This window comes from Heterodontus francisci, chromosome 2 (assembly GCF_036365525.1).
Source record: "Heterodontus francisci isolate sHetFra1 chromosome 2, sHetFra1.hap1, whole genome shotgun sequence".
Classification (NCBI taxonomy): domain Eukaryota; kingdom Metazoa; phylum Chordata; class Chondrichthyes; order Heterodontiformes; family Heterodontidae; genus Heterodontus; species Heterodontus francisci.
In genome coordinates this window covers 220614498-220641779 of record NC_090372.1, presented here as the reverse complement: position 1 = coordinate 220641779, position 27282 = coordinate 220614498, and the positions used below count along the sequence as shown (strand labels likewise).

Here is a 27282-nt window from a genome sequence, read left to right as displayed (position 1 = left end):
CAAACTGCTTTCCAGCCAATGAAATATTTTTGAAGTGTAGTCATTGTTGGAATATACAAAACGTTGCAGTCAATTTATGTACAGCAAGCTCTCACAAACAGCAATAATGACCAACCATCTCTTTCAGTGATGTTGCTAGGGAGATAAACATTGGCCAGGACACTGGGATAACCACCCTGCTCTTCTTCGAATAAGAACATGGGATCTTTTACAGCCACCTGAGGGAGTGGACAAAGTCTCAGTTTAACATTTCATCTGAAAGACAACCCCTCCGACGGTGCGGCCCTCCTTCAGCACTGACCCTCCGACGGTGCGGCCCTCCCTCAGCACTGACCCTCCGACGGTGCGGCATTCCTTAAGTACTGACCCTCCGACGGTGCAACCTTCCTTTCAGTACTGACCCTCCAACAGTGCAGCACTCCCTCAGTACTGACCCGCTTATACCCAAGGCCCAGGCCACAGGCAGGTCAGGGTGGGAGGGGTCTTGCGGGGTAGAGTTCACGTGGGAGGTCAGCAGCAAGGGCAGGGGGTTGGCTCTCAGCCTTCCCAACGCCTGGTGTCTCATTCAGCCACTAAGTGCCTTTTCACGAGGGACCCCCCCACCACCGCCCTCCCCCACCCCCACCGGAGCGGCAACAGGCCTACTCGCCACTCGGCTAATTGTGGCAGAAGCTGGATGAGGCCCTTCATTGGGCATTATTTTCCCACTTAAGGCCCTCAATCCGTGGCAGGGAGGGAAGGCTTTTCACAGGCCTTCCCGCCCTGTACTTGATTTCGGCAGAGACGGAAGGTTGCGTGGTTTCCCCCCCGCCACTATTCCACCCAATTATATGCTCGCCCTGCCTCCAAACCCACCGCGGGGGTAATGTCTGATGGAAGAGATTTTTGTCTCATGGGTCGGCGATGAATTTGAACCCACATCTCCGAGGCAAACCAGTAACTGTGCCACACACGTTCTATGAAAAGCCAGCCACTGCATTGTACCTTTTCTGTCGAGTCATTAACCGCCCCTCTCAGAACGTGCCACATCCGATGAGCTTTATCCTGTATACTTTCCTCATCGTCAGCTGTTTTTAATGTCATCAGAGGTTGGGGCAAAGGGCTGAGCTTGCCCAAAGCTTGAAAAGAAATTACAAGATAGTTTTAACGAAACCTTCTACATTTATTTTTGAAAAAAGACAATTTGGCATGAAATTGAGATTCACAGTTGCATTACTGTAGCACCTTTCACTACCTCAGGAAGTCCTAAAGTGTTTCACAGCCCATGAAATTAGTCACTATTCTAATGTAGGAAAGTTAAACAATATTCCAACAGGTTCACTAATATCTTTTAGGGAAGGAAACTTAAGAACATAAGATATAGGAACAGGAACTGAATTCAAGAGTTGAGGTGAGAGTGACTGCTCTTGACATCAAGGCAGCATTTGATCAAGGGTGACATCAAGGAGTTCAGAATCAGGGGGAAAACCCTCCGCTGGTTGGAGTCATACTGTGCACAAAGGAAAATGGTTGTGGTTGTTGGAGGTCAATCATCTTAGTCCCAGGACATCACTGCAGGAGTTCCTCAGGGTAGTGTCCTAGGCCCAACCATCTTCAGCTGCTTCATCAATGACCTTCCCTCCATCATAAGGTCAGATGTGGGGATGTTTGCTGATGATTGCACAATGTTAAGCACCATTTGCAAATCCTCAGATACTGCCTTGCAAACCACTCAGAAGGCCCATCAACATCTTTTCAAGGGCAACTAGGAAAAGGCAACATTTTTCCTTTCTTCATAGATGCCTGACCAGCTGAACCTAACCTTGGATCATTGGTAGATACAGCACAGAGGAGGCGGTGGCATAGTGGTAATGTCACTGGACTAATAACCCAGCAACACAGGCTACTGCTCTATAGACATGGGTCCGAATCCCACCACAGTAGTTGGTAAAATTTGAATTCAATTAATACGGAAATTTAAAAAAAAACTAGTCTAATTAAGACCATGAAACAATTGTCAATTGTTATAAAATCCCATCTGGTTCACTAATGTCCTTTAGGGAAGGAAATCTGCTGTCCTTACCTGGTCTGGCCAACATGTGACTCCAGACCCACAGCAATGTGGTTGACTCTTACATACCCTCTGAAATGGCTGAGCAAGGCACTCAGTTCAAGGGCAATGAGGGATGGGCAATAAATGCTGGCCTGGCCAGTGACGCCCACATCTCACACATGACTAAAAAAAAGGAGGCCATTTGGCCTATCATGCTTGTGCCAACTGTTTGAAAGAACTATCCAATTGGTCTCACTCCCCTGCTTTCCCCATAGTTCTGTAATTTATTCTCCAATTACCCTTTGAAAGTTATGATTGATTCTGCTTCCAGTGCCCTTTCGATCACAACAACTTGCTGTGTGAAAAACATGATCTTCATCATCCCTCGGTTTCTTTTGCCACCCATTACTGTGTCCTCTGGTGACTGGTCCCCTTGAAGGTGGAAACAGTAGGCAGGATTGTTAAAAGTCTATGGGGATCGGGAGCTGGTGTGGACACGATTTAAAAATCATAGTGCCGGAGTTCATCTCCAGAACCCGGCACCCCGGGACAGTCTGCAATTTTTAATGTGAGGACGGGGAGGAGGAAACAGGGAAGCCACTAGCCTTCAATTAAAGGGCCATTAAGCTCCTTTTGGAGATCAAGGGCTGGGGACATCCGCACCACAATTTTTAAAGAGCAATCCATTGACCCCGACCAGTCTGGTGCAGAGAAGGTCAGGCAGCACCTGTGGAGAGAGGAACCGAGTTAACGTTTTAGGTTGTGACCTTTCGTCAGAACTGGAGAGGCCAAAAGCCAACTCTCTGACACTTCCTCAGACTTCCCCCTGGACTATGATCCTACTACTGAACATCAAGCCATCGTCTCCAAGACTGTCACTGACCTCATCTCCTCTGGAGATCTGCCCCCCATGGCCTCCAACCTCATAGTTCCCCAACCCTGTACAACTCTTTTCTACCCCCTTCCCAAAATCCACAAACAAGACTTCCCCAGTTCTGATAGGTCACCGACCTGAAATGTTAATTCTGCTTCTATCTCCACAGATGCTGCCTGACCTGCTGAGTGTTTCCAGTATTTTCTGTTTTTGTTTCAGATTGCCAGCACCTGCAGTATTTTGCTTTTGCATGATCGTTTTGGGCTCAGGTGGGAAAGGGAATAACTGTTGTTTCTTTCACAAATTTTTTTGGCACTTGGAGATTGTGCCCGGGCCCAGCACAGGACATTTTTTTTCCGTTACAGAACGCTGCCTCATCTGTTCAATCTGCCGTCCCTCGGAGGAATTTCCTGTACTCCATGGCAAGGCAGCAGAGGGCACATCAAGGCAGGCAGCTCCTGCCCCCTGCAGATGCTCCTCGCCATTAACTGGGGACCGAGCTCATCTCCTGCCCAATTCTGGCATTACCATTTGAAGATTGCATCGAGTCGAGAGAGCGATGCAGCTGAGGCGCAGGATCAGGACAAAAGCATCTGGGTGTCGGGTTCCCAACCCCGTTTTGAAAATCCAGCTCAGTTTCTCCCTATCTACTGTATCAAAACCCTTCACAATTTTCAACAGCTGTTAAATCTTCCCCTAACTTTCTCTGTTCCAAGGAGAACATTTCCAGCTTGTACAGAAAGATGAAAGAATGATTTGCATTTATATCATGCCTTTCACAACCTCAGAATGTCACAGAGTAATTTAGAGTCATAGTCATTTACGGCTCAGAAGGAGGCCATTAGGCCCATCAAATCCATGCTGGCTCTCCATGGAGCTATTCAGTCAGTTCCACACGATCCTCGTAGCCCTGCAACTTTATTTCCTTCCAAGTGCCCATCCAATTTCCTTTTGAAGTCATTGATCGTCTCCACTTCCACCATCCTTGCTGGCAGTGAGTTCCAGGTCATTACCATCCACTGCATAAAGAGGTTCTTCCTCATATTCCCCTTACATCTATTGGGCAAAATCTTCATTCTGTGTCCACAAATCCTTGTACCATTTGTTAATGGGAACAGTTTTTCCTTGTCGAACTTATCTAAACCTGTCATAATCTTGTACACTTCTATTAAATCTCCCCTCAATCGCCTTTGCTCCAGGGAGAACAAACCCAGCTTTTCAACATAACCTTGTAACTAAAATCCCCCATCCCTGGAACCATTCTGGTAAATCTCCTCTGCAGCCTCTCAAGGACCCTCACATCCTTCCTGATGTGCGTTGATCAGAACTGGGGCCTAACCAGAGCTTTATAAAGGTTCAGCATAACTTCCCTGCTTTTGTACTCAATGCTCCTATTAATGAAGCCCAAGGTCCCCTATGCTTTACTAACCACTCTCTCAGTATGTCCTGCCACCTTCAAAGATCGATGCACATGCACCCCCAGGTCCCTCTTTTCCTGCACACACTTTAGAACTGTGCCATTAAGCATATATTGCCTCACCCCCTATCCCTTCTACCAAAATGCATCACCTTACACTTATCTGTATTGAAAACCTGTCTGCCCATTCTGCTAGCCTATCTATGTCCTGTTGCAGGCAGTTCAAAGAAGCTCACTGTTTGTCACTATAAGAAATAGGAGTAGGAGTAGGCCATTCGGCCCCTCAAGCCTGCCCCGCCATTCAATAAGATCATGGCTGATCTGCCCCAGATCTCAACTCCTCTTTCGTGCCAGCTCCCCATAGCCCTCAACTCCCCGATATTTCAAAAATCTATCTACCTCCTGCTTTAGTGATATTGGTTGAGGGATAAATTTTTGCCAGGACACTGGGGAGAACTCCCCTGCTCTTCCTCAAAATAGCATTGTGGGTTTTTTTTATTGTCCACCTAAGAGGGAAGATGGCAGCTTGGTTTAATGTCTCATCCAACAGAGAACATCCCTTCTGTACTGACCCTCCGACAGTGCTGCGTTGAGAGCGACAGTGTGGATTAAGTGCTCAAATCTCATCTGACCTTCTGACTCAGAGGTGAGATCCTGCTCACTGAGCCACCTAACCAAATGATTAATGAGGCACCTTTTGCCCCACCCCCCCGCTTTATTTGCTTAAAACCTGTTACATTTCTAGCCTCTGCCAGTTCTGATGAAAGTTCACTGACCTGAAACGTTAACTCTGCTTCTCTCTTCACGGATGCTGCCAGACCTGCTGAGTATTTCCAGCATTTATTGTTTTTATTTCAGATTTCCAGCATCTGCAGTATTTTGCTTTTATGATTAATGAGGCAGTTTGGTCTTTCTGGCCCAGGGTCCTGAACACAGAACTGACCGATAAAAAGACTCACCTGCCTGATTCTTTATCACCACAGAATCCATGCTGCCACTGTTCAGGCGTGTTAATGCGAGAACACCTTAAATCTGCTGTCTCCTAGAACCATCTTTGTCCCTGCAGAATGATGAGAAGATCAGCATTTGGTTCTGTGTCTATAACCAGGGGAAAGATACCTGGGGAAAGAGTGAGTTACACGGCTAGAAGGTATTTGCGCAGTTTAAAGTAACCTCACAAGTAAAGGCCTGCTCAGGTCATAGAAACATAGAAAATAGGAGCAGGAGTAGACCATTCGGCCCTTCGAACCTGCACCACCATTCATTATGATCATGGCTGATGATCCAACTCAGTAACCTGTTCCCACTTTCACCCCATACCCTTTGATCCCTTTAGACCCAAGAGCTATATCTAACTCCTTCTTGAAAACATACAATGTTTTGGCCTCAACTGCTTTCTGTGGTAGCGAATTTCACAGGCTCACCACTCTCTGGGTGAAGAAATTTCTCCTCATCTCAGTCCTGAAAGGTTTATCCCGTGTCCTTAGACTATGACCCCTGGTTCTGGACTCCCCCACCATCGGGAACAACCTTCCTGCATCTACCCTGTCAAGTCAGGAAAAACAAAGCCCGACCCAAACCCGACAGAACCACATCGGACCTGAGCCTGACCCGGCCCGTGTCCCTCCACTTTTTCCAGCACCCGACCTGACCACCGGAATGTTCCCTTCCCCTACCTTGAGACTCCCAATCTTCAGGAAGCTGCAGTATGAGCGTGATGATGTCATAGAGATGCTCACACATTCACTGCGCAGACTCCGAGTTTCCCTGCTTGACGTCCCGGACTCGCAGCTCAGGTAGGTTTATTTTTTTTTACTTTTAATACTTAGCAGCAGAGCAAAATGCAATGCTTACTTTGCGTGTCCGACCCGGACCCAATGGGGCCCGACCCGATCCAAGCCCGAAAGCTGGACCCAGAAGAGCGACCTGACCCAACTCGAAACCAACACGTCGCCAGGTCCCATCGGTTTCGGGTAGGGTAGCAGGCCTTTACTCACAAGTCCCTCAGGTTGGAATACAACCTTAACCCCACTTCATATCACTGTAGTTTTAATAAGTTATTGAGCCAGAGATGTCCTTGTGACCACTATCACATCAAGGAGCACAGGAACAGGCGACAGCCATGATAGATAGGAATCCTAAATATATTTTTAATGCCCTTTTTCTCCACAATTTACACCTTACATAGGAAGAGGAGGCCATTCAGCCCCTCAAACCTGTTCTGCTGATGAGATTGTGACTGATCTGTACCCTAACTACACCCACCTGTCCTGGCTCCATACCCTTGTCTAGCAAAAATCTTTTGATCTCAGATTTTAAAACTATCAATTGAACATCTATTGCATTTTCGGGGAGAGTTTCCACACTTCTACCACCCTTTGCGTGAAGAAGTGTTTCCTAACCTCTCTCCTGCATGGTCTGTCTCTGACATCTTTTAGCCTGGAGAAACCATTGCACACCAGCTTCCACACCTATCTTGACAGAACGACACCTTGACCCAATGGCAATGAAACCAAGATGATTTTGCTGCAGCTGTTGCCCACCAGGACAGCTGTTGAGATATTTCACAGGCACATCTTCCTCTGCCTGCTCTACCGTTGAGGACTTGTTTGCTAGAGACCCGTCTGCTGAGTATTTCAAAGTTTCCTAACAGGCCTTCACAGTAACCGAAACAGCCCAGTACAGAGAGTCTCACCGTACTGCACCCTGTTTTGATCCTTTCTTACTCATTGCCCAGGTACCGTGGCAAGGACGAGCAGTGGACATTATGATGAATCTGTGCTGCACTCCTCCCAAAGCCAGTATATCCTTTCCAAGGTGTGGTGCCTAGAACTGTATACAGTCCGCCAGACAGGGTTTAACCAAGGCTTTGTATAGCTGGAGCAAAACTTCCTAAGCACTAGGGTAGAAACCCACAAGGATTTTTTTTAATTTAGAGATACAGCACTGAAATAGGCCCTTCGGCCCACTGAGTCTGCGCCGACCAACAACCACCCATTTATACTAATCCTACATTAATCCCATATCTCCTACCACATCCCCACCATTCTCTTACCACCTACCTATACTAGGGGCAGTTTACAATGGCCAATTTAGCTATCAACCTGCAAGTCTTTGGCTGTGGGAGGAAACCGGAGCACCTGAAGGAAACCCACACAGACACAGGGAGAACTTGCAAACTCCACACAGGCAGTACCCAGAATTGAACCCGGGTCACTGGAGCTGTGAGGCTGCGGTGCTAACCACTGCGCCACTGTGCAGCCCATGGTACAGGCCTGCTACCTGACCTGAACCCGACGACATATGTCGGGTTCTGTTCGGGTCGGGTTGCTCTTCCGGGTCTGTCTTTCGGGCTCGGTCGGGTCGGGTCTTGGTCAGACTCACCCAGCAAGAATTGCATTTTGCTCTGCTGGCAAGTGTTAAAAGTTAAAAACCGACCTGAGCTGGGAGTCCGGGACGTCAAGGAGGGAATCTCTGAGTCTGCGCAGTGAGCGTCTCGATGACATCATCACACTCATGCTGTAGCGTCCTGAAGATTGGGAGTTGCAAGGTGTGTAATGGGAACATTCCGGTTGGGTCGGGTCCGGGCTCGATTCGGGCGCAGGAAAAAATGGAGGGACTTGGACGGGGTCGGGCTCGTGTCCGATGTGGATCTGTCGGGTTCGGGTTGCCTTTAGCCCATGGTGCTCTGTCTATCCCTAAAGGGCGTAGGATTTTCACAGGAAAGGGAGTTACACACAGCACCCTGCAGGAATATGCAGGGGTTCACTGGGGGAAATTCCACCACCCTCCCCACCCAGATTCCCCATATGACAGTCTGCGCCTGGATATTTCTTCAACGAACTACAAATCCAGTCAGACAGTGGGGGCTCTGGTCATTTTTAAGAGCAACTAGCGTCACATATTTTAAACCGGAATCTGTCGCTCCCACTACTAGGTGTAGGAAATGAGAAAGCAATAAGACGAAAGGAAAACAACAGACGGAGAAAGGAATGGAGAGACAGAAGGAGGAATGAGTGGACCCCAACAGCTCATCAATCAGTTAACCACCTCTAACTCCTTTTTGCTTCTCAATATTGTATCATTAATGAACATTAAACAATCTTTAACCTACCTTCTTTGTAGTGTTTCACTAACCAGTGTCTAGCATCTCAGTAGCTAGTCTTTAACTGGTTAGCAAGTAATCCCAAAACATATTAAATAGTCTCAACCTCTCAAAATTAGTCAACAGTTTGTGACTAGTTACTAAGTCATTCCCAATTTCTCCTTTATATCAGCTTTTCAAAAAATAGACTTTAATCTATCGCTAACATCTCATTAACCAGCTCATGTCTCTCTTTAACTAGTTATTAATAATTCCCTAATCTCTCACTACTTAACCATTTAGTACTTTATCCCTAATCTCTCACTAACTAGTCTCTGCTTAATGATCCAATGGTATAACCAATCATAGCTTCATAACTTCTCAGTAGCTGTTCACTAACCAGTAACTAATCTCTCTGTTATCAGTCCATAACCTTTCAATGACTCATGTTTACTTTGGTAGTACCAAATTCTTAAACTTTAGCAAATCTGTACCTGGTCTCTTAATAACTAGTGTTTAATAGGTTAGTAACAAATCCCTAATATCTCACTAACTAGTCCCTTGTTGCTCGATAGGGTTCAGTCACAAAACTTTAACTTCCATTAACCCTGGCCTAGCATCGTAATAACAACCAGTATTTAACAGGTTAGTGACTAATGCACAGCTTCCCACTATCTAGTGTCATTAACTAGCCTGTGGACCCTTTCATTAACCAGGCTAATATCTATCATAATCCTCTCACTGGCTGGTTATTAAGTAACCAGCTCGCCGTCTACCTCCTCAGTAACTAGTGCCTAACCTGTCACTAACTAGCGCCTGCTGCTGCTGTTGTGCCTCCCGCCGCCCAAGTAACGGTTGCTAGGAGACCGAGACGCCAGTGCTCACACTTAAAGCCGAACCGACCGAGCTGGCTGCTTTTTAAACATTTTCATTCATTTGTTTATTTTTGAATGAGGTGCAGCCCCAGGCCGATACACACCCTCGGGAAACTGCCTAGCCTCTAATAATAAGGAAGATTTGAATTATGGTTGAACACCTGTAAATAGCCCTGATCAGGTCTGGCGAGTTTAGGGTCGAGTTTGGATTTATGTTGGTCATGGTTTGAGCATTTTCCACAGTCCAATGTCAGTGATGTGTGTTTTATTAGCGGTATGTAGTTAATATGTCAACTCGTCTCGTTTTCTCCCCCTACAGTTATTTACTATTTTAGTTTTCAAATACATATTCAGGGAATGTGATATAATGTTGAATAATTATTGAAAAAAATGTGGTAAAGGAAAGATTTGCAGGGCTATGTGGACAGAGCAGGGAATTGGGACTAATTGGAAAACTCTTTCAAACAGCTAGCACAGACACAATGGTGTAAACTTCCACGACTTGGGGGCAAGAAGGGGAGGAACATTGTTCCCATCTCAATCGAATAATCAATACAAAAAAAATCCAAGCGTCTGAATGCCTGGTGAGACCACATTGGGCTTGGCTGTGATGCACCCCACAGTTGAATAACCATCTTCACCCAGAAGAATGACCAATTGGGTGACTTAGTAGTGTATCGGGTGTCTATGGAACTATATCCTAAAAGAAGGCTACAATTTTTTTTTTAAATCCTATCACTGGGACTGGGCCGGAGGAAGCAAGGGCAAGGGATACAGACAGCTTAAGTGAGTGGGCAAGAACATGCAGATGGAATATAAGGTAGGGAAATGTGAGGTTATTCACTTTGGTATGAGAAATAGAAAGGCAGAATTTTCCTAAGTGGTGAGAGACTGGGAAATGTTGGCAGTCAGAGGGACCTGGGTATCTTTGAACACGAACCATAGAAAGTTAACATGCAGTAACAGCAAACAATTAGTAAGACAAATGTTATGTTAGCTTTTATTAAGGAGCTTGACAGATTAATGCTGAGTGGATGTCATGGGGGAGTGGGACTAACTGGATTGTTCTTTGAAAAAGTTGGTATAGGCTTGATGGGCCAAATGGCCTTCTGAGCTGCACTATTCTATGATGCAATGAAATGGGGGTTGGGAGGCAGTGAGTTGTTGTGACCTGGAATGCGCTGCCTGAAAGGCCAATGGAAGCAGATTCAATAATAACTTTCAAAAGGGGTTTGGATAAGTACTTCTGAGAAAAATTTGCAAGGAGCAGGGGAATGGGACTAATTGGGTAGCTCTTTCAAAGAGTTGGTACAGGCATGATGGGCCGAATGGCCTCCTTCTGTGATGTATGATTCTTCTGCCCTTTGTTCTTTATAAGTGGTGTTTTTCTCAATCCTTGCTAGAACTTTAGAGAGTAGGGGACATTTCCAAACAGCACCTTCTTGGAAATGAAGATAACTAGAGGGTAATAGCAACGTGCTGCATTAGTCTATGATTTCCCTTTGAAACGTGGATTCCTGTCCTCACCCACACTATCCTGTATGAACCGGGGCATCATATTCAGGTCTTTAAAAAGAGCCCTTTATTTATTTATTTAGAGATACAGCACTGAAACAGGCTCTTCGGCCCCCTTCATGCGCACTGTTACTCAGTCTCCTCTTCAATTGCTCGCTTGAGTAGCACATGGATGACCTCCTGAAGTGCTGGCTGATCGATTGGCACAGCAAATGCTTGCGAGAATTACTAAATGCAGGGCAGCATCCAATGAGCAAAGGTGTTTCCTGAACTGGTGTGAGCAGGGAGAGGTGATGACATGATCACAAAAGCTGGAAAAAAGACAAAACTTGCATTTAAACAGCACTTCTCACAAATTCAGGACAACTGAAAGCACTTTACAGCCAATGATGCACTTTTCAAGTGTCGACATTGTTATAATGTAGGAAACATAGCAGCCAATTCCCACAAGCAGCAACAGGATAATGATCGCAACAGGTCATCTGTTTTTAGTGGTAGTGGTTAAGACATAGATATTAGCTAGAAAACCAAGGAGAACTCCCCTGCTCTTCTTTAACATCCACGTGTGAGGGGAGATGGTTTAATGTCTCATCCAAACGACAGTACCTCCTTACTATTGCACTGGAAGTGTCAGCCTAGACAATATGCTTCAGTTTCTGGAGTCGGATATGATCCCACAACCCTCTGATTCAAAAGCAAGAGGCTGACATTTGATTGGTCAATATGTATACTGTTAAGAACCATAGAATCAGATAATAGTTACAGCACAAAAGCATGCACAAAACCATCCACTGAACTAGCAATTAAGAACTGATTTTGAAGTGATCAAAAAAAATTCTTGAGATGTGGGAGTTTCCAGCAATTACATTTTTGTTGCCCATTTATAGTTGCCATGAGAAGGTGCTGAGAGGCCTTTTTGACTGGCGGTAGGTCATGCAATGACAACAGCCCCACCATGCTGTTGGGTAGTAAATTCCAGGATTATTGACCCATTGGCGATGAAGCTGAGAGACCTGGAAATGATGTTGCTTGATTATAGAGACTCTGAAGACTCATTCCCCACTCTGTGCTGTCAGCTTGTTCAGGTATGCTAGCTAGGCAGCGTGTCCCAAACTGCACCACTCCAGACACTTGAGCATAAAATCCAGGCTGACTCCTCCAATACGATACTGAAGGAGCACTGCACCAGCAGAGGGGTAGCACTACGAGAATGCTGCACTATCAGAAGTGCTGTCTTTCAGATGAGACATTAAACCAAGTCCATGTCTGCCCTCTCAAGTAGATGTAAAAGATTCCAGGACACAATTTCAAAAAGGAAATATTTAGCCCTGAACCAACATAACAAAGATTAAAATAAAAGCAAAATGCCACAGCCACTGGAAATCAAATAAAAACAAAAAGTGCTAGAAAACCCAGCAGGTCTGGCAGCATCTGTGGAGAAAGGAGTTAACGTTTCAGGTTAGTGACTTTTATCAGAATTGTCAGAACCCAGTTCTGATGAAGGGTCACAGACCTGAAACGTTAATTCTGCTTCTCTCTTCACAGATGCTGCCAGACCTGCTGAGTTTTTCCAGCACTTTCTGTTATCACTAAAAGATTATCTGGTCAATTATCTCAATGTTGTTTGTGGGATCTTACTTTACACAGATGGACTGTTGTGTTCCCTATATTACAACACTTCAAAAGTATTTAATTGACTATAAAGCACTTTGGGAAATTCTGAAGTCATGGAAAGCCTGTAATAAATGCATACACTGCATCAGCCATGGCTCAGCATGTAACAACTTCACACAAATCAGATGGCCCTGGGTTCAACCTCCACGCCAGAGTTTTGAGCACATAATTTAGGCAGACACTTCATTGCAGTACTGAGGAATGCTGCACTGTTGGAGTTGCCGTCGTTTGGCTGAGCGGTTAAACTGCAAAGCCCTGGCTGGCCTCTCAGGTGGGTGTAAAAAGTACCACTATTCAAAGAGCAGAGGAGTTTGTCCCAGAATCCCGCCCACTACTTAGCCCTCAACCAACACCTAAAACAGATTATCTGGTCATTTATTTCATTGCAGTTTGTGGGAGCTTGCTGTGCACTAATTGACTGCCATGTTTCCTACATGAAAACAAGTGCTTGAGAAGAGATTGTGAAAAGTACTGCAGTATTATTCTGGTGAATCCACACAGTACCTACGCCAAGGCCATGATACCCTGCCTGAGCTTTGCTGCCCAAAACAGGTTAAGTATAGGCTCACAGTTCCAGTATTTCAGATATAAATGACAACTAGATGAAGATACATTCCTACTGCTGCAGTCCAACTATATAAATTATTTTCAGCAAACGTGTACACAGTGGGGAGATGGTGGTCGAGTGGTAATGTCAGTGAACTAGTAATTCAGAGACCCAGGCTAATGCCCTGGGTACAGAGGTTCAAAGCCTACCATGGCAGCTGGTGGAATTTAAATTCAATTAATTAAAAAAAATCTGGAATTGAAAGCTAGTCTAATGGTGACCATGAAACTATTGTCAATTGTCGTAAAAACCCATCTGGTTCTCTAATGTCCTTTAGGGAAGGAAATCTGCTGTCTTTATCTGGTCTGGCCTACATGCGACAATATGGTTGACTCTTAACTGCCCTCTGAAATGGCTAATCAAGCCAACCAGTTGTCAAGGATGGGCAATAAATGCTGGCCTGCCCACAACCCATGAAATTTAAAAAAAAAGTGCTGCAGGGTCATTGCTTTGCTTTCATCCACTGGCTGGAGGAGAACGACAGATGGTGATACAGGATCCAGACATTGAAAAAGTCATCAGTAATTACAATAATACAGCACAGGAAGAGGTAACTCAGCCCATTGTGCCTGTGCTGGCTCTTTGAAAGAGCTATCTAATTAGTTCCACTCCCCTGCTCTTCCCCAGAGCATTACAATTTTTTGTCTAATTATCCAATTTCCTTTTGAAAGTTGCTATTGATTCAGCTTCCTCCATCTTTTCAGATAGTGCATGATGATTTGGAATGCGCTTTGTAAAAAAAAAATCTCATCTCCCCTCTGATTCTTTTGCCAATTACTTTAAAATCTGTGTCCTCTGATTACCAAACCTCCTGTCACTGGAAACAGTTTCCCATTTACTCTATCAACCCCCTCAATTTTGAACATCTCTATTAAACCTCCCCTTAACTTTCTCTGCTCCAAGGAGAACATTCCCAGTTTCTCTTGTATAATAATAAATAAAAGCAAAATACAGCAGATGCTGGAAATCTGAAATAAAAACAAGAAATGCTGGAAATACCCAGCAGGTCTGGCAGCATCTGTGGAGAGAGAAGCAGAGTTAACGTTTCAGGTCAGTGACCCTTCTTCAGAACTGATAAATATTAAAAATGTAAAAGGTTTTAAGCAAGTAGAGCAGGGGTGGAGCAAGAGATAACAAAAGAGGTGTTGATAGAACAAGTTCATGGAAAATAACTGACCAGAAGGTCATGGAACAAAGGCAAACGGTATGTTAATGGTGTGCTGAAAGACAAAGCGTTAGGGCAGAGAGGGTGTAAACTGACTGTGAAGCACAAAGCACAATTTTTTAAAAAGTGGGTAAGAACAGTAGAAACAGACTAACTAAACTAAAAGTTTCTCCAGTCTCTCCACATAACTGAAGCCCTTCATCCCTGGTACCATTCCAGTAAATCTCCTCTGCACCCTCCCTAAAGCCTAGACATCCTTCCTAAAGTGTGGTGCCCAAAATTGGCCACAATATTCTCATTGGGGCCTAACCAGTTTCATAAAGGTTTAGCATAACTGCCTGGATTCTCTACCACATGCCTCTATTAATAAAGCCAAGAATCATGTATTTCTTCTAAACTGAAGATTTAAATCTTTCTAAACAAAAAGCCCACCATCCCTATTTTGGCAAGCAAACAAGGTTTTATTTGTTGCGTTGTGAAAAGATTGTATTAAGACCAGAGTAAAACATGGAAAGTCAACATCAATACAAGATATAAAAAATGTTTTATGTACGGAGTAAGTGATACAGCCCTTGAATAATCAGTGCAATTAAGAAACTGAATCAGACTGCCATCCTTTAAGAGAGTTGGTGCGTTGAGTTTACTGTCAGTTAAAAATCTAGAAGACTTCTGTGAATCAGACTGGGATTTGAACCCACATCAAATTAGAGCACAGAAGGCAGCAATTCATCCCATCAGACCTGTGCAGCTCTCTAAAAGTGCTACCAATTAGTCCTACTACCCTGCAAATGTTTCCTTTTTAAGTAGGGAATCAATTTCCTTTTGAAAATTATTGAATCTGCTTCAACTCTTACAGGCAGTGAATTCCAAACAACAACTAGCCGCACAAAAACTCAACTCCCCATTTTTTATGCCAATTATAGATTTGTTACCAACCCTCTTCATAATTTTGAATACACCTTAACCTACTTGAATGTCTGTAATTGCACATCTAAAGCCCACTTGTTCAGTGATCCAGTAGCAAACTGTGCTGGTACCAGTACATTTAACCTGATAGTGGTAGAGCTGGGCGATGGGTCAGTTGTTTTAATACTGGCCAAGTCACTGCAGAACTGGTTGCTAGAGCACCTTCATCACCCACAATTGTCAAATAGGTTGTCACTAGGTTTTTACAAGCCAGGGTTTCTGTCTGTGTGTCGGCCTGCATGAGGCAATATGGTTTGGTAATGGGCAATGAGGATTTATATGGGGAACTCAACTGTGAAAGGACAGGATTTTGGTTTTCCTCATTTAAAAAAACAAATCACCAGCAAAACCAAAATCCAAACTTACCAATACCTTGTATCTATTACAAATATTAATTCAGCATTGTCACTTGTAAGAGACATCCCTTTTTCCTTGGAACAAAGCCTATGCACTAGCATTTTAATAGAACCAGCTGAGGCAGCAATACTGGAGTAGTCAGACATGGGTTTCTGCTAAATTGATGATCTCAGCCCAATGCTACATGGAAGGAGTGATCAATGAACAACACCTGCAACAGGTTGCAAGGAACAGTTGTAGAACTCTGGGATGCTGTACTCACTCAAGAAACAGGTAAGACACATACAACTAGAGATGGTTGGTTTTCTGGGAGGACTGAAACAAACTGAGCCAAGGGGCCTCCTGCACTCTAACTCCTGAATCCCAGACAGGTGATTCAGAGCAGCAAAGAACTAGGGCCAGGTTACTTACAGGCTGAGCATGGCGCATGGCTGAGCAGAAACGAAAATGGGATACTAAACGGGCCATGAACAAAAAACACCTGTATTTTACAAAATGCAAAACTTGCAGGGCTATGAAGAATGAGCAGAAAGGGAGTAGCTGGATAGCTCTTTCAAAGAGCTGGCACAGGCACAATAGGCCAAATGGTGTCTCCAACTGTGCTGCAAGATTAAGATTTTAAAATGGGTCTAGCTATAAAAGAATGCTTTAATGATTTCAACCCAAATTATCCTCTGCCCAATCAGAACCAAATTTTAAACAAAAGGCAACAAATCAAAATGGCTATAAATTGTTTCAATCCTGCAGAGCATCACCACCAATAATCTACATCTTAGTGACCTCCCTCATTGCTGAGTTATAGAATGCCATGAGCAGAAGACGAGATGAAGCAGTCCCTTCTATTTGAACTGCATTAAAAAAAAAAATTGTGGTCACAGTGGTAATGTAAGGAAATGTGAGCCAATTTGTGCACAAGATGCCAAGCAATGAGATAAAAGATCAGATAATTGATTTACGATATTGGTTGACGGTCAGATGTTGACCAAGACACTACAACAATAGCCTTCCTCTTGTTCAAATAGTGGCTTGGGATCTTTGAAACCCACCCACGTGAGTAGATGGGTTCACGTTATCCAAAAGATAAATGTAGCAGCACTCCCTCAGCACTGCTTTGGAGTGTCTGCTCAGATCAGTGCAGCAGGGCTTGAATCCACTTAGAACTTACGACTGAGACAAGGCTGACCTCGAGTGGCAATTGGAGAAAAACGATATTGAACAGTTGAGAGTTGAAATTCACATTCTTGCATGAGGTCCCAGAACTCTGCTCACATTTAAAATCAACCCATGTCAGACAAGCTACCAATGTGATCAAATTCTTTGCACCATCCTAACTTGGTTTTGAACCTTCAATCATGCAGGCACTGTCCAGAGTAATGCAGCAGAACCTTGTTGAAAAGTTTAAATCACAGATTTAGTGTTACTGTGGCCTCCTCTGGTTCACTGCCCACCTCAGGCCGTGTGCTGAATGTAGCTTGGGACAACAGGTGACTTTGGACCTCCAGTTCCCAAAGCTCTTTAGCCCCAGATGGTGTTTGGGGAAGGGGGTACCTCACCCCATGTCTAGCTCTGTTGTAGACTAATTGATAGATTGGTTTATCCTTGAAAGTGGATAAACCACCAGGGCCAGATGGATTGCATCCCAGGTTGTTAAAGGAAGCCAGGGAGGAAATAACAGATGCGCTGAGGATCATCTTCAAATCCTCACTAGATACAGGCGAGGTACCAGACGACTGTAGGTCTGCAAACGTTGTACCATTGTTTAAAAAGGGTGCTAGGGATAGGCCAAATAATTATAGGCCAGTCAATCTGACCTCGGTGGTGGGTAAATTATTAGAATCAATTCTGAGCGACAGGATAAACTGCCACTTAGAAAGGCACAGACTGATCAGGGATAGGCAGCATGGATTTGTTAAGGGAAGGTCATGTCTTACTAACTTAATTGAGTTTTTTGAGGCAGTAACAAGGAGGATCGATGAAGGTAGTGCAGTGGATGTGGTCTATATGGACTTTAGTAAGGCATCTGACAAGGTCCCGCATGGCAGACTGGTTAGAAAAATGAAAGCCCATGGGTTACAAGGGAATGTGGCAGCTTGGATCCAAAATTGGCTCAGTGACATGAAACAACGGGTAGTAAGTCAATGTTTTTGTGAATGGAAAGCAGTTTCCAGTGGTGTTCCACAGGGCTCAGTGTTGGATTCCTTGTTGTTTGTGGTATATATTAATGATTTGGACTTAAATGTGGGAGGTATGATTGGGAAATTTGATGACACAAAAATTGGCCGTGTAGTTGATAATGAAGCGGATAGCTGTAGACTCCAGAATGATATCAATGATTTGGTTGAGTGGGTGGGAAAGTGGCAAATGGAATTCAACCCAGAGAAGTGAGAGATAAAACATTTGGGGAGGGCAAATAAAACAAGGGAATACACAATAAATGGTAGGATATTGAGAGGGGTAGAAGAAGTGAAACACCTTGGAGTGCATATCCACAGGTCCCTGAAGGTGGCAGGACAGGTGGATAGAGTGGTGAAGGCATATGGAATGCTTTCCTTTATTGTCCGAGACATGGAATACAAAAGCAGGAATGTAATGCTGGAACTGTATAAAACGTTGGTTAGGCCACAGCTGGAGTATTGCATACAGTTCTGGTCACCACATTACAAGGAGGACATAATTGCTCTGGAGAGAGTACAGGGGAAGATTTACAAGAATGTTGCCTGAGATTGAAAGTTGCAGCTATAAAGGAAAGATTGGATAGACTAGAGTTGTTTTCCTTAGAACAGAGGAGTCGGAGGGGGACTTAATTGTGGTGTACAAAATTTAGGGGCCTAGATAAAGTAGACAGGAAGGACCAGTTTCCCCTAGCGGAGAGGTCAATTAGCAGGGGGCACAGATTTAAGATCATTGGTAGGATTGGAAGGAACATGAGGTGGGTGGGTGTCTGGAATTCACTGCCAGGAACAGTGGCGGAGGCAGAAACCCTCAATTATTTTCAAAGGTACCTGAACATGCACCTGAAGTATTGTAACCTGCAAGTCTATGGACCAGGTACTGGAAGGTGGAATTAGATTGGGTGCCTAGTTTTTCGGACAGCACGAACACGACAGGCTGAATGGCCTCCTTCTATGCTGTAATTTTTCTATGGTTCTGATTGCTTTGATTCCACGATCATTGTACCATATCATTACTAGGATGGTAGGTGAATCAGATGGACTGCAGCCTTATTTCATTGCACAATTCCCATGAACGAACCATGGTCAGAATGAATCCCAATACACACAAATTAAAATCACAAGCACAGCAACCAGATATATTTTTGGTTTACAAAAGTTGGCCCACATTAGAGAATTAGCTTAGAGTAGATTTGTGCATCGCGAAAGAATCAAACACAGCTCCCCATCAATAATTCAAAGAAATAGCTGAACATTGCTTTAAACAAAAACCAGAGTCAGTCATGAAGATCAATTGAACTCGCATGGTGCATCTAGTCCTCATTTCCTTTGCCCCAGTGGAAAAATGCCATAATGGACAAGCTTAATGATGCTGGTGATTAATTTATAAAAAGATATTAAACAAGCCCAACTCTGGCACTTGACTTGAAGATGCGGTCTCTGGTTTCCATGGCTTTCTTCTACTACACACAGTGTGTGTGTCCTGGATCTTGTCAGTCGTGTGGACATGTACATTTTATGAACCAGGCATACAAAAAATAAAAGTGCAAATTCTCCAAAGCGGCTTTAACATACTGCTGCAGATGGGTTCAATTTTGTATATCAGCACTGTCTGGGCTGCAAGCCTCCCAGTTCCTTAATGTCAACAAAGCTCAGACAGGTAAAGCAGCATAGAGGACAAGTAGTAAAAGGACAGCACCACCCAAGTCAACAACTCACCATTTACTGGCTGGTGAATGATACAATAGGTTGAGCCAGGCATATTTTCTGACTGCATTTGGATTCTAAGTTTAGTAACCTCAATTAGCAGAGGGAGCACTAGTGAATGATTCCAAGCATCAATGGATAATAGAGAAAACATTCAGTGTGCTATGTAATGCAATGGTACAGCTATACCTACATAGACCATGGCAGAAGCATCCTGACTCCTAGCCAGGTGGCTGTCACCTGCTTAGCCCACCAACTTGTGGCCAACTGTGAATTTTGGAATTTTCTACCCCAGAGGGTTGTGAACACTCCAACAGTGAATATAGTCAAGGCTGAGAAAAATACAGATTTTTGATCTCAGGGAATCAAGGGATAATGGAGCGGGCAGGAAAGTGGAGTTGAAGCACATCAAACCATGATGGCAGTCAATTCTCAAGGAGCCATATGGGATATTAATGTCAGCATTTGTTGCCTATCCCTAATTGCCTTTCAGAAGATGGTAATTGCCCTGTACTTCAATCAGCTTGTTGAAAGGACCACTCAAATATGGCATACCATTGCATGTAGGGATTTTGGAGGGGCAGGGCGGGAGAAAGAAGAGGGAGAGGGTAAGGGAAAGAAGTAGTGTGTTCGAAGGAGAATGAACGAACAAACAAGCTTGTATTTAAATCTAGACTAACCAATGGATGGGCAGGATTGCATCGCCCAATGGTCAAAGTGGAGCTTGAAGTCTCCAACTCATGCTGCCACGATCCAGAGCAATAGAACATTTCAAGTTGAACATATTGATAGTATATTTTCTGTTATCCTTCTGTCCTAAAACTCCACCCTCACTGTTTGAATACTGTAGTCAGATGATTAGATATAATCCAAGCTAACTGAAACTGAATGCATCAAACTGGATTATGCTACAATGCAGCCAAGACATCAGATTGGCCACACACTAGAGGCTCAGAAGGCTAGAGACCTGGAATAGATGCATCCTGAAGGAGTGACAACAGATAAAGGTAACACAGCATGGGGATAGCAAGATCCAAATCAGGGGAACAACCTAAAATCCAAGACACCTGTGCGGTCTCATACCATCAATGCTGCCCAGTTCCAATTGGAAACTCACTGAAGTATGAAATGGATTTACCACAGCAATGGCATGAACAGGACAGTGCATGAGCCAGAATCAATATTTAAGTGCTCCAAGCCAACTTTGAAAATTGTTATTCTGGTGACACACGATCCAATGGAAATACTCCCTATGTATTAGAGAGAGCTTAGATTATAGGTTCAAGACCCAGCTCTCAACTCCAATTCAGATTCTTCTTACAAAACCAAAGTTGTCCTTATTATTTGCTACAAAGGATTTAAGCTTATACAATGTTTATTTTCCATAACCCCCCAAAAAATATATATATTTTTTTTTTAAAAAGGACTTTGCAGGATGAGACTGGTGGGCTCTGTCATATTGCAAGTTCCAAGTGTAGAACCTGAACTGAGGCACAGCAAAAACCAAAATCAACTAGCCTGATGAAGGAACACCATCAGAATAGTTTGTCACCCTTCAAAATGGGGGGAGGGGGGGGGGAAAAAGAGGGGGGCAGGGGGAGAAAGGGGGGCAAAATGAGTTTCACATGGGACCAGAAGCACAACCACTAAAAGCAAAACAAGGTGAAGATTAAACAGTTGTCCTTGGGTGTGAAACCTGGTCTAGTCCATTGCAATCAGCCACTCTATATACCAGCTAGAAACCAGCATCACAGATCACCAGGTGCTCAGGTAAAGGGGTCTGTGGGGTGCTTTTTGGGAAACACCAGGAAGTTGATATGCACTGATTTTCAGCAGTTGTATCCAAAAAAAGAAACAGATCCTTGATGGCAGCTGTGATCTTCCAAGTGCAAAGCTGACCCTGATCCATGGAATACACTGGTGTGCTCATCCTTGCTGCTTGCAGAAGGCAAGAGTTTGTTCACTTGGCTTCCTAAATGTGCTGCACAACTTATAAGTCAGTGCAACAAGAGGTGAATGCAAGCAATGGAGTCAAAAAAAAAGTATAATGATTCATCCACTCTGGTAATTCTGGGCCAAGGGATTGGGAGGCAGCCATTTTAAAACCAAGACCTGCTGATAGTTCCTGGTGCAGTCCTCAGGACTAGGAGTCTGCTAACAGGTCTGTACCAAAGTCAAAAAAAGTTTTAATGCCTGAGATCAAGAATGAGCAAAGTGCTGGTCTTTCAGCTTCATACAACTGCAATCATTTTGGAGGTTATAGGAAGCAGAGCGAATGATCTGCTCACTGCTTAGACACACACTGCCTGGTACCTAAAAGAAAAAAAAAAAAAATTATTGCACGTTAAACACACTGTCCCTATATAAACAAAACAACTTAATACTCTTCTCCCCTCATCAATTACCTCCCCTATCCTGTTAATGCCAACTCTTGTAGAAGTACAGCTATGCAAGTGTCTGTACCTTTCCATGTCATCCGAAAGCTGTCCTTTGAGGCCAGATACAAAGATGGTCGAGGCCCTCTCCAGTTCTTATTGGACATTTGGATTTTGGAGGGTAACTATATAGCGATCTGAAGCAGGAAACCTACCCCAATCTGAAGGTTTCTCCCAAGCACCAGCAGAGTCCAACTGCAAGATTAATTTAATGTAGCAGAGACCAGCAAAGTGGTCATATGCCTAATGCTGGATTATACTGTACATTAAGCTGGCCACCTGCCCATCTGCTAGAAATCTGTAGGGAGCACACTGACAAAAAGAAAACCAAACCAAACTAAAATGTCTCAAGAAAAACAAATTTAGTTAAATTCTAAGTTGGCTGAAGGGATTTAATGGAGATGAGGCAAAGACACAGGAACCCCTCCCAGACTAACAAGGGACTCAAAGGATATCGGGGTAGGTGTAAAAGTGGAATTAAGGCCACAATCAGCCATGTTTTTATTATTCATTCATGGGATGTGGGAGTCGCTGGCCAGACCAGCATTTATTGCTATCCTTAATTGCCCTCGAGAAGGTGTTGGTGAGCTGCCTTCTTGAACCACTGCAGTCCATGTGGGGGAAGGTACATCCACAGTGCTGTTAGGAAGGGAGTTCCAGGATTTTGACCCAGCGACAGTGAAGGAACGGCGATATAATTCCAAGTCAGGATGGCGTGTGGCTTGGAGGGGAACTTGCAGGTGGTGTTCCCATGCATGTGCTGCCCTTGTCCTTCCAGGTGGTAGAGGTTGCGGGTTTGGAAGGAGCTGCCCGAGTAGCCTTGATACGTTGCTACAGTGCATCTTGTAGATGGTGCACACTGCTGCCACTGTGCGTCAGGAGGGACAATGTTTGTAGATGGGGTGCCAATCAAGCAGGCTGCTTTGTACTGAATGGTGTCAAGCTTCTTGAGTATTGTTGGAGTTGCAGCCATCCAGGCAAGTGGAGAGTATTCCATCACACTCCTGACTTGTGCCTTGTAGATGGTGGACAGGCTTTGGGGAGTCAGGTGGTGAGTTACTTGCCTCAGGATTCCTAGCCTCTGACCTGTTCCTGTAGCCACAGCATTTATATGGCTACCCTAGTTCAGTTTATGGTCAACGGTAACCCCCAGGACGTTGACGGTGGGGGATTCAGCGATCGTAATGCCGTTGAATCATAGAAAGTTTAAGGCAAAAAGGCCACTTGGCCCATCATCTCTGTGCCAGCCAAAAAACGATCCACCGACTCTAATCCCACCTTCCAGCATTTGGTCCGTAGCCCTGCAAATTACGAGGTGCATACCTAGACTCCTTTTGAATGAGTTGAGGGTTTCTGCCTCAACTACCCTTTCAGACTGAGTTCCAGACCCCCAACATCCTCTGGGTGAAAAAGCTTATCCTCATCTCTCTAATTTTTCTGCCAATCACTAAATCTATGCCCCTTAGTCACTAACCTCTCTGCCAAGGAGAATAAACCCTTCACCACCACGCTATCCAGGCCCCTCAAAAATTTTGTACATTTCAATCAGATCTCCCCTCAGCCTTCTCTGTTCCAAGCAGAACAACCCCAGCCTATCCAATCTTCCCTCATAGCTGCATTTTTCCAGTCCTGGCTACATCCTTGTAAATCTCCTCTCTAGAGGGTAATGAGGTGACCAGAACTGCTCACAAAACTCAAGTTGTGGCATAACCAATGAGTTGAACACTTCCAGCATAACCTCCCTCCCTGCTCTTGTATTCTATACCTCGGCTAATAAACAAAAGGATTCCATATGTCTTCTTAACCACCTTATTGACCTGTCTGTGGACATTCACTCCAAGGTCTTATCAAATTACTAAATGGTAGAGCAGGCTTGAAGGGATAGAATTCGTACGTTTATCTTCGAGGCCACTGTTTAGCCCATCCAGTTCTGGTCACCACACTTTAGGAATGATGTGAGGGTCGTTTACAGGGTGCAGAGGAGATTTACTACAATGGCTCCAGGGATGAGGGATTTTAGCTACAAGGTTAGGTTGGGGTTGTTCTCCTTAGAGCAAAGAAGATGGAGGAGAGATTTAATAGAGGTGTACAAAATTATGAAAGGCTTAGTTAAGTTAGACAAGGAAAAACTGTTCCCATTAACTAATGGTATAAGAATTAGGGGACACAGATTGAAAGTTTAGGCAAGAGATGCAGGAGGAATATGAGGAAAAACCTTTTTTTTTAGAAAGTGGGTTGAATGACCTAGAACTCACTGCCCATAAGGTTAGTGGAACTGGAAACAAATTAATGATTTCAAAGAAGAACAAAGAACAGTATAGCACAGGAACAGGCCATTCGGCCCTCCAAGCCTGCACCGATCTTGATGCCTGCCCAAACTAAAACCTTCTGCACTTCCGGGGACCGTATCCCTCTATTCCCATCCTATTCATGTATTTGTCAAGATGCATCTTAAACGTCATTATCGTACCGGCTTCCACCATCTCCCCCGGCAGCAAGTTCCAGGCACTCGCCACCCTCGGTGTAAAGAACTTGCCTCGCACATCCCTTCTAAACTTTGCCCCTCTCACCTTAAACCTATGTCCCCTAGTAACTGACTCTTCCACCCTGGGAAAAAGCTTCTGACTATCCACTCTGTCCATGCCACTCAACTTTGTAAACCTCTATCATGTCACCCCTCCACCTCCGTCGTTCCAGTGAAAACAATCCGAGTTTATCCAACCTCTCCTCGTAGCTAATGCCCTCCAGACCAGGCAACATCCTGGTAAACCTCTTCTGTACCTTCTCCAAAGCCTCCACATCCTTCTGGTAGTGTGGCGACCAGAATTGTACACAATATTCTAAGTGTGGCCTAACTAAAGTTCTGTAAAGCTGCAGCATGACTTGCCAATTTTTATACTCTATGCCCCGACCAATGAAGGCAAGCATGCCGTATGCCTTCTTGACTACCTTATCCACCTGCGTTGCCACTTTCAGTGACCTGTGGACCTGTACGTCCAGATCTCAAAAGGAAGTTGGACAGCCACTTGAAGGGAATAAACTTGCAGGGCTAAGGGGTTCGACTGGGGGAGTGTAACTGACTGGATTGCTCAGTGGAGCGCCAGCATGGACTGGATAGTCATTTATGGCACAGAAAGAGGCCATTTGAACTATGACCATGACCTAACCTTGAAGTTAAATTCCCTCATTCCTGAAACCATTTTGTTAAGTCTCTTGTGCATTCAAGTGTGGTGACCAGAACTGAACACACTACTCCAGTTGGGGCCTAACCAGAGGTTTGTAAACATTTAGCACAACTTTCCTGCTTATGTACTTTATACTGTTGCTGGATCAAAATCCTGGCACTCCCTCCCTAACAGCACTGAGAGCACCCACAACAGATGGACTACAATAGTTCAAGGCGGCAACTCACCACCACCTTCTCAAGGGCAATTAGGGATAGGCAACAAATGCTGGCCTTGCCAACACCACCCACATCCTATGGAATGAATTTAAAAAGTAACTGTTTATAAAGCCAAGATTCCATATGCTTTGCTACCCACTCTATATCCTGCCACCTTCTAAGATCGATGCACACACCCCTCCCAGGTCAGTCCCTCTGTCCCTGCACACTATTTAGAACTGCACCATTTATGTCTATATTGCTTCACCCCATCCCTTCTGCCAAAATGCATCATCTCACGCTTGTCTGTATTAAATTAGGGTGGCAGTGGTTAGCACCACAGCCTCACAGCTCCAGCAACCCGGGTTCAGTTCTGGGTGCTGCCCATGCGGAGTTTGCAAGTTCTTCCTGTGACCGTGTGGGTTTCCGCTGGGTGCTCAGGTTTCCTCCCACAGCCAAAGACTTGCAGGTTGATAGGTAAATTGCCCCCAGTGTAGGTAGGTGGTAGGAGAATTGAGGGAAGGTGAGGATGTGGTCAGGAATATGGGATTAATGTAGGATTAGTATAAATGGGTGGTTGTTGTTCAGCACAGACTCGGTGGGCCGAAGGGCCTGTTTCAGTACTGTATCTCTGACTAAATTCCATCTGCCACTTGTTTGCCCATTCTGCTAGCCTATGTCTTGTTGCAGGCAGTTTGTATTGTCCTCACTGTTCGCCACTCCAAGTTTGGTATCATTAATAAAATTGAAAGATCTTGCAGGGGAGGAGGGGGGGGGTGGTGTTGAGAGAGACAGAAAAAATGTGGCCCTAGCACTAACCCTTGGGGAACACTATCTACCATCCTCCAGTCTGAAAAACATTTACCACTACTTGCTGTTTTCTGTCCTTCATCCAACTTTTATCCAATTGGACACAGACTCTCTTATTCCATGAGCCTCAATTTTGTTAACCAGCCTTTTATGTGGTACTTTATCATACCCTTTCTTAAAATCCATATGTACAACATCCACCTTCATCAACCTTCTGTTACTTCAAAAAAATTCAATTAGATTAATGAAAAGCAGATCAAGCTTGACTAAAAAAAAAAGTGTTGGCTATCCTCAATTAAATCAAACCTCTCCAAGTGCCTGCTGATTTCTTTCCCTGATTGGTAGGTAAGATTTTAGAAACACCGATGCTAAACTAACTGGCCTGTAGTTGCTAGGACTGTCCTTGCACCCTTTGTACAAGGGCGTCGCATTTGCCACTCTGCAATCCTCTGGCACCTCCCCTATATCCAGGGAAGATTGAAAGATTATGGCAAGCCATTCCACTATCTCCATCCCCACTTGTTTTAGCAACCTGGGATGCAAGTCATCTGGCCCAGATGACCTAGCTATCCTAAGCATAGCCAGCCTTTCCAGTACCTCCTCCCCTCAGTTTTTATCCTATCTGTTGCCTCGACTCTCCAAACTTCTGATATTGTGTCAGATTTCTCTTCCTTAGGTGATGTTATGACCAGGTGAGAAAGAGGTCTAGGGTTCCCTTTCAGCCTTCACCTGGTCTTACCATAACAGGGTTTAATTTTAAACACACCGTGGTTTTAGCTCCCCCTTGGTGAATCCTTGTTCACTGCTTTCCAATTATAAGGCAAAGAAACCAGCACAAACAAGCTCTTAGGTTTAAAGAAAAGTTGAAATTTATTAAACATAAACTCTAATTCGGTTAACGCCTACGGATACACACCACACCCCATGCTAGCATGCATAAGCGATACACACATGCAAATAGAGACAGAAAAAAGAAAAATAAAGTGGAACGGTTTGTGATCAAAAGTCCATTGTGGGGTGAATGTCACGAAATGGCTGCTTTGTCCTTCCCAACACCGTCTGTTAATATGCAAATGTCTTTTCCAGCCACGGCTATCTGTTCAACAAGTCCTCCCCTCACTCCAGTAACAGTTTAAAATTAATATTTATGATAAAATTAATAGGACTCATTCTTGGCAGGTGGGGCCTAGCATGACAGTGAACACAAAGTA

At 44.4% G+C, this 27282-nt stretch overlaps 2 protein-coding genes across 4 annotated transcripts in view; both read right to left on the bottom strand.

The window, feature by feature from the left end:
- wdr97 (WD repeat domain 97) overlaps nucleotides 1–9242 on the bottom strand; it is a 141367-nt gene extending 132125 nt beyond the window's left edge. Inside the window, exons 1-3 of one of the 2 annotated variants that reach the window (XM_068016085.1) lie at nucleotides 8438–9242; nucleotides 5283–5383; nucleotides 985–1118 (exon numbers count right to left, since the gene is read on the bottom strand). In XM_068016085.1, coding sequence (XP_067872186.1) covers nucleotides 985–1118; nucleotides 5283–5313 — 165 coding nt within the window. In that variant the 5' untranslated portion in view covers nucleotides 5314–5383; nucleotides 8438–9242. Of the gene's footprint in view, nucleotides 1–984; nucleotides 1119–5282; nucleotides 5437–8437 lie in introns of those variants that run through there. The other variant, XM_068016093.1, reaches the window with a different exon arrangement.
- Nucleotides 9243–18849: 9607 nt separating this feature from the next.
- The window catches only part of LOC137351546 (repressor of RNA polymerase III transcription MAF1 homolog), a 70495-nt gene continuing 62062 nt past the window's right edge, over nucleotides 18850–27282 (bottom strand). For both annotated transcript variants that reach the window (XM_068016067.1, XM_068016073.1), the window contains exon 9: nucleotides 18850–21757. In XM_068016067.1, the coding sequence (XP_067872168.1) occupies nucleotides 21736–21757 (22 nt within the window). In that variant the 3' untranslated portion in view covers nucleotides 18850–21735. The remainder of the gene's footprint in view (nucleotides 21758–27282) is intronic.